This window comes from Stegastes partitus, unplaced genomic scaffold (genome assembly GCF_000690725.1).
Source record: "Stegastes partitus isolate 25-593 unplaced genomic scaffold, Stegastes_partitus-1.0.2 Scaffold73, whole genome shotgun sequence".
NCBI lineage: Eukaryota > Metazoa > Chordata > Actinopteri > Pomacentridae > Stegastes > Stegastes partitus.
The window spans coordinates 978,562-986,516 of NW_007577804.1; the positions used below are offsets into that span (position 1 = coordinate 978,562).

The 7,955-nt window shown below is 42.8% G+C and overlaps 1 protein-coding gene across 1 annotated transcript in view; it reads left to right on the forward strand.

The window, feature by feature from the left end:
- The window catches only part of LOC103353475 (polypeptide N-acetylgalactosaminyltransferase 10-like), a 113,921-nt gene that overhangs the window by 76,012 nt on the left and 29,954 nt on the right, over positions 1 to 7,955 (forward strand). Inside the window, exon 5 of the mRNA XM_008276466.1 lies at positions 5,542 to 5,727. Within this exon, the coding sequence (XP_008274688.1) occupies positions 5,542 to 5,727 (186 nt within the window). The remainder of the gene's footprint in view (positions 1 to 5,541; positions 5,728 to 7,955) is intronic.

Consider the following 7,955-nt stretch of genomic DNA (forward strand, 5'->3'; position numbering starts at 1 on the left):
CGCAGATGCTGCCCAGAGCTAGCTGTCTGTCTGTCCACCCGGAACACTGACCTCCAACCAGAGCTTATGAGCTTGAGACAAGCTAGATTGAACAGTGTTTCTACATCCCACTAACATCAAACAGAGCCACCTTTGCAGCCAAAACAATGTGTCCGTTGACTAAAATAGCAATTAAAGAATTATGGCGATTATGGATTTAGAAAACTACCCAAAATTATCATCCATAGTGTCACGCCACAGATTGTGTTCTCCTTTTAGAGTTAGACTTTCTTTATTGTCATTGCACAAAAACACAACCATAAATCTGGCAACGAAATGTCGTTGCTTGGCTACTGGAGTACACAGAGCTGGAGTTTGTAAGGCAGTGACTTGTTAATATCTATCTATCTATCTATCTATCTATCTATCTATCTATCTATCTATCTATCTATCATCCATCCATCCATCCATCCATCCATCCATCCATCCATGAAAAACTAATGCAATGGAAAAAGATCTAAAATAAAAACAGAAAAGATCTAAATATAAACAGAATAAAAATAGCAGTGTCAGAATATATATATGAAATACTTCACCTTAAGTAATTAGCAGCAGTGCCTGAAATGTTGCACAGATAAACAACAGTCCGGGGAACTGGGGGTGTTCTTAAAAACAGTCCAGCATTGGCATTTAAACATAATAGCCACATTAAAACTCACATTACAGTCAGTTCATGTTGGCATTGTGAGCATTTTGCGAGCCCATTAGCTGGGCACCATGACAAAGACTTTGCTGACGCTTAATGACTTCAAACATATAATAAATCTCATAGGTTCATCTCAAATGTAACGGCGCTCCCTTTTGGCCCCTATCATGTGTTCATGGCTTAAAACATTATTTTATCAAAACAGTGGCAAGTGTGACATTTTTTGTCATTTCTTTGGTGCAAAGAGTCAAATCATTTCAAGAGTCGACATGCTTGAATTAGGGATTTATCTGAAGGTGTTAAACCAATGGGCAGCTGTAAGGGTGCAAAGATTGGTCGACAAAGGAAAGCAAATGTTCAACCCGAAGCTACACGTCTGATCAAACACCTCAAACCGTAAAGTCTGATAGAGCCGAACCGCAGAACAGAAAAAGAAAGAAAGTCTCTTCAAATGGCAAGAGAAAGACTTAAATATTGGCAATGATAAGGAGCAGTTAGAACAGAGAGGAATATTGAGGTCAGGATGAATGATTCATGTCACATCTTCCCAGGTGTACTTGCAAATGTGATCCGTCATTGTTCCTGAAGGTGCTTTATGTGTCTTCATGACAGGAAAAAAAAAATACAGTTTTATTCCTGCTGGTTTGAGATAGAGAGAAGAAAACAGAGAGGATGGTTGGAAGGATGATGAATATGTAGAGAATATTAATTCATTCGGTTTTCTCCCTTTCATCACTTCTTCTGCAGCTGAGCTGTTCTTTCTGCACTTTCTCCCTCACAATATCAAAAAATAAATAAAACCAATTAACAGTTATTTTTCCACCTGCTGCCGGCAGTCTGCATGTATTTAAAAGGCAGCCTTTCGCGGCGGCTCCTCTTATGCTCCGTCAAAGTCGGCTCGGTTCGATCCGCGGTCGGCGTGAAAGTAAATAAAGTTTCTAAAGGATGAAGTTAAAAGGTCAACGTTTCAGCAGCTTCTCTGAGTCTGTCTCTGCTGTGGCTGCTTGTGAAGAAGCTGTCAGCGTCAGGTGTCCAAACTGTTTTGTTTTTTTAATGAACAGTGACGCTTTAATTTGAGTTTGCACACAAAAATCTGTCATTCTGTCACTGCTCATTTCAGTAAAACACTGGGACAGTCGAACGTATAAACTGGAGATTATAAGATGTATAATATAGTATAGAGCTGTATTTATGGATAGATGTACAGAATGCAGTATTTATCTTGGATCAAAGGCTCACGGAGGTAAATAACTGAGCAAATATCAGCCCGGCATCATGAAAAGGCATGTGAATGTCACTTCAGGTTCATTTGGTGTTGATATTTTTACACCAATCTATGACTAAATCTCCCTATTTATTCCAATCCAGCGCTATAGACCCATAGACAAGCGTTATCAGATACACCTGGTCTTGCAAGCTTTAAAGTCCTGCACCAAGACATGGATACTGGTCCTCGATTTCTGGCTAAATCCTGCAAAATGTTTCTTTTTTTTAAAGGAAAATGTCAATTCTTACAACTTAGGAAGCAGGTTAAAGTCTTGTGGACCTTTGAATATTGGAAGCAGGGGGTCAGAAACTGTTGAAAGTTTGCTGATTGATTCCAACTTAGACCTTCGTTTCCTCATTGTTCAAGAAGTCAACACCAAAACTGTGCAGAGGAGGCGTCCTCTCATGCATTCCAGATCATTTTAAATGTGTAGAAGTACCTTTAATTGTTTGCAATACCTGGATCACTGTTTTTGTGGTATTCCACGTCTTTTATTGTTCTTGGCAAATATCCGATTTTAATTCCCGCTCTTCATTTGACAATCTGCCTCCATCGAGACCCGCCTGTTAAATCTGCTGTCACAGATCGCTGTCAAGTTGTTTTGGGCCGACCGCCGTTTGTTTTCCCTTCACAGCCGGCAGGGAACGTTCCCACAACACTTGATAAATGACACCTGCAGGTTCTAATCGTGTTTTAAAGAAAAAGTCCTGTAATGTGACATATTTAATAAGGTGGAACATGTGCTGCCTGCAAAGTTCTGAGGGTGTTTGTCGAGGGAACACATTACAGGATGCTCGTTTGGAAGTCGTTCCTAAAATTAAAATAAAGAAAGGATGTTCTCCAAACAACATTCAAAGAGAAGTTTTCAAGTTGTTGTCGAGGCCTCAGGTTACAGAACATTATTTATAAGACGTTCCTGTAATACATTAACAGAAGTGGAACAAAATGTCTACAATATTCTAACGATGTTTTGGGGATGTTGTTGAGGGAACGCATTCTGGAACAGGCTTCTGTAAAATATTCTGACAGTGTTCCATGACAACAAAGGAATGACGTTCCTAAAGCAACATTTACAAAATGTTTTCCAGGCCTCAGATGACAAACATGCAGCGTGATATTTTAAAGGTAGAACATTTTGCCTTTTTGCTGAAGGAATAGAACGTTCTTCTAGAAGACTTTTCCACAATGGTAGCAAGAAAGACTTATGTTCCCAATAAAACAATCAAGATGTTGTTGAGACCTCGAACAACAGAACGTTCCTGTACTGTGATATATTGCCAAAGGTGGAACATTCAGAGGACGTTTCGGGGCTGTTGTTGAGGGAACACATTCTAGAATCTATAAAACATTCCCACAATGTTACACAATGTTACACGATCATTTTTGACGAACGTTAGGGCGTAACGGCCTAACAGTATCATCCCCAAACATTTGTAGAACATATTTAGATAACCTTCCTTAAACCCTTAGGGAACTTAAAGGAACCTTCCTGCTGAAAACATGAGTAGAACTGACACGCAAAAAGCTTAAAATGCGTAAAAATGATGCACAAAATGTGTCTGATGTGACCTGTTATTTGTGTAATCTGATAATATCACGCTGCAAGTCTTCTGTAACATGAACTAAAAGCGTTTCTTCAAGCAGCGAGTAAACATGCAACAGCTCCAGAGGAGACCTCAACGAGGGAACTCGAGTTCGTCCGACTGACTTTGATTCAAACGTCTGCTGGCAGCGGAGTTTGTACGTCGTCTCCTCTCGTTCGCTAAATTGATTCCCAGAGTTGCTGCTGATGCGAGATAACGTTCGTTCATTTGCTGACATTTGTCCTGCATACGTAAAAACAACTCATCGCTGCAGTTTGTCAGGCTGACTCATCGCTCCTGTGGTTTAATGTTCCGTCTTTAATGTCGCCGCTGAAATGTGAAAATCCCACAGGCAGAAAATTGAAGCAGAGAACAGATGTTGTTTTTTTTCCCTCCTGTTTGTGTCTACGAGAGAGGTTTGATGTAGAGGCAGGCAGAACTGTGCAACTTCTGCTGTTTAAAAACTTTCCCTTCATAAAACTGTCTCCTGAAACAGCCGTGCATCCATTTTCTAAACTGCTTATCTTGTGTGGGATTGCGGCGGAGATGGAGCTGGTCCCAGTAGGCCTCCTTCACTGGGCAGGAAGCAACACAAAGCCCGCAAGTGTCGCCAGTCTATTACTGCACAAACACCTGCAACGCAACCTCAAGCAAATCCTGCAAACGCCAGAGGACGGGATTGATAAAGTGCCTGAAATTGTAGACGGCGTCAGCTGCTTCTCATTTTTCATTCCTGACTGTCAAAGCAAAAGGTTCTGCTTTTCTTTCCCAAAATGTCAAAGATATGCGGATCAAATGCTATTTGCAATACGGCACAAAAAGAGAGGAGAACTTTGAAAAACACCCCCTCCCTCCGCCTTGACTGTCAGGCAGCTCAAGTCTCACATTTGCTTCAGATAAACTTTGGAGTGTATTTTTACGTGGAGTGAGGACGGATGATTAAGTTCACCGTCACCCTGTCTCTCACAAATTACATTTCTATATGGCTAAACACGTTTATGTTTTGAAAGAAGCATATTTTTTATCATTAATGAAAACCGAAGGGTGAGTTGGAAACGCCTCCAGTTTTAAAGTTTGTACGGAGACAGTAGAGGAGGATCCTTCAGTCATATTTGACCAAATGAAACCTTATATGTCATTAAATTGTTCAGAAAGCATGAAAGCAGCTCGTAGCTTTGCACATACAATGATAATCTATAGACACCAATGCACACCAGTTTCTGTGGTGCTAAGATACGTCAAAACAGCAAAAAACTGGAACCTTTTCTTGCCAAACTTGCCACTCATCAAATTCTACTGATGCTAAAAGCCTCAAGAGTTGGTGAAACATTGACCAAAGACTGTATTTTTAGACGGAAATATGAAAGCATCCATATATAAGTCTGCTTAAAAGAACTTTCTGGTGCCCCAACACCCACCATTGTTTAAAAATCTTGCATTTTTATTTCACTTTCATTTTCAAATCTGGCCTCTGATGGAGATATTTAGCCATTTAAACAACACTTGTCCGTGTCCTCACCATATTTCATGGCTGTAGGAGTTATATTTTTTATATTTTTAATGGCTAAAATGCAAACATTCCCAGGTGTATTAGATAATATCATATTTCACAAAAATAAGGAAATTCTGGGACAGTTATTCTCAGATTTAAGATTTTTTTTATGTCAGTTTAGGCACCAGAACCACACGGTTTGTATTAAGATGCAACGTTTTAGTCACGTTTGTAAAGCGTTTCCATTTTCTGGGTCATGAATTATGAGTAACCCATCTGTTGTATGACTGGTTGGACGACACAAAGAGACAATACAGCAATAAAACTACATTTTCCTTCAGACAAGTTAAAGGTTTATTTACTTTAATGTCCATAATTGTCACTCTTCTCTGTTGTTACAAGTTCAAATGAGAAAATTACAGAGAAAACCAAAAGAGTAAAGAAACAATTAGACCATTTTAAAACAGACAGTTGTCTTGTCTTTGAATTTCTTTCTTCCTTCTTCTCTGTGCAGAACACCTGAAGGTGGCGCTGGAGGAGTACATGACGCGGATGCCGAAGGTTCGCATCCTGAGGACCAAGAAGAGGGAAGGTCTGATCAGGACTCGTCTGCTGGGAGCTGCTGCTGCTAAAGGAGAAGTTATCACCTTCCTGGACTCGCACTGCGAAGCCAACGTCAACTGGCTGCCGCCTCTGCTGGGTGAGAAACGATCACATGCATATGTACGCATAACACAGTAAAGAAGTGAGGAAGGCCTTGTATGGCCTAAAAGGTTGTAAAGGTCGTTGCTTTGCAGCAAAGAAAATATCTTACTTTATAAAAAATATTCAGATTGTATATAAGTCCACTGTTTTGAATAAATTTCACGCTGGGTTTACGGAAAAGCGCTGATGGGCTTTTCTGTGCTCCCTGACCTGTTACACATGCCTAGCGAATTTTGTAGTTCTGGCTTTAACAGTTTTGACAAGACTCTGTTGAAGTTTTGTAGGGGGCGCTTTGGAGCCATTTTGCAATTAATGTGTCCAATTCCTTTTGTTATGCCCCGGTCTAGAGGAGCCTTTGACATAACATGAGTTTGTGCTCCCCCAGTCTTCCCACTCCAAGATAGGCCAGCAACCAGTATGCCAAGTTCAAAAAGAGCAGTTTTTTAAAATTTCCTTCAGAGGGAGACATGAGCCAACACCATCCATCCATCCATCCATCCATCTTCTCCCGCTTATCCGGAGTCGGGTCGCGGAGGCAGCAGCCTTAGCAAAGCTGCCCATACTTCCCTATCCACACACACCTCCCCCAGCTCTTCCGGGGGGACCCCTAGGCGTTCCCAGGCCAGCTGAGAGACATAATCCCTCCAGGGTGTCCTGGGTCTTCCCCGAGGTCTCCCCAGGGAGGCGTCCAGGAGGCATCCGGAAAAGATGCCCGAGCCACCTCAACTGGCTCCTTTCGATGTGGAGGAGCAGCGGCTCTACTCCGAGCTCCTCCTGCGTGACTGAGCTCCTCACCCTATCTCTAAGGGAGCGCCCAGCCACTCTGCGGAGGAAACTCATTTCGGCCGCTTGTATTCGCGATCTCGTACTTTCGGTCATTACCCAGATCTCATGACCATAGGTGAGGGTTGGGATGTAGATTGACCGGTAAATCGAGAGCTTTGCTGCCTTGCTCAGCTCTCTCTTCACCACAACGGTTCGGTACAGCGACCGCAATACTGCAGATGCTGCACCGATCCGTCTGTCAATCTCACGCTCCATCCGCCCCTCACTCGTGAACAAGACCCCGAGATACTTGAACTCCTCCACTTGAGGTATGGAGTCTCCACCGACCCGGAGAGGGCAAGCCACCTATTTACGGTCAAGAACCATGGCCTCCTGGATTTGGAGGTGCTGATCCTCATCCCGCTCGCCCCACACTTGGCTGCAAACCGCCCCAGTGCACGCTGAAGGTCCTGGTTTGATGAAACCAACAGAACAACATCATCTGCAAACAGCAGAGATGAAATTCTGTGGTTCCCAAACTGAACCCCTTCTTCCCCCCGGCTGCGCCGAGAAATTCTGTCCATAAAAATAATGAACGGAATGGGTGACAAAGGGCAGCCCTGGCGGAGGCCAACGTGCACTGGGAACAGGTCTGACTTATTACCGGCAATGCGACCCATGCTTCTGCTGCGGTCGTACAGGGAACGGACAGCCCTTAACAGAGGGCCCTGGACCCCATACTCCCGAAGCACCCCCCACAGGACGCCACGAGGAACACGGTCGAATGCCTTCTCCAGATCCACAAAACACATGTAGACTGGTTGGGCAAACTCCCATGAGCCAACACAATAAACAAAAATACTCTACTGTACAAAAGGTACATAAATGACAATTATGACAATTATCTTACCTATCTCCTGTGAACAATCAAAAACAAGAGATAAAGGCTTAAAAGAAAAAGGGCACCACCCAGAGGACCCATTATCCAGTGGACTCACCATCCAGAGGACCCTGGCTCTGGTTGGCTCGGGGATCTCCTGAAGTAGCTTATGGTGTTTTATGGCGTTTCTGCAAAGCTCCAGGGGCCGCCCATTTTACACAGTCAGACTTTTGCAGAGAGTTTTAATAACATTTAATCACCACATCCTGTAGCTTGTGCTGGGTAAATTTCAGGTGTGTGCAACATTCTCCAGAGGAGCAGATAGATTTTGAAAATGCCTAAAAACAATGAAAAAGCACAAAATGGCCTTTTCTGAAAATGGCCAAAAAATGAGTGAAAAGCTCCAAATTTGACTCCCTCTTTTTGCAAAATGACGGACTTCCTGTCAGGTTTACGGAAAAGCGCTGATTGACTTTTTTGTCTGTCCTCAGCTGCTACATATGACCACCGAGTTTCTTAGGTCTAGGTCACACGGTCATCGGACAGGACTCCGTTGAATGCCGGAGAAAGAGCGAAAA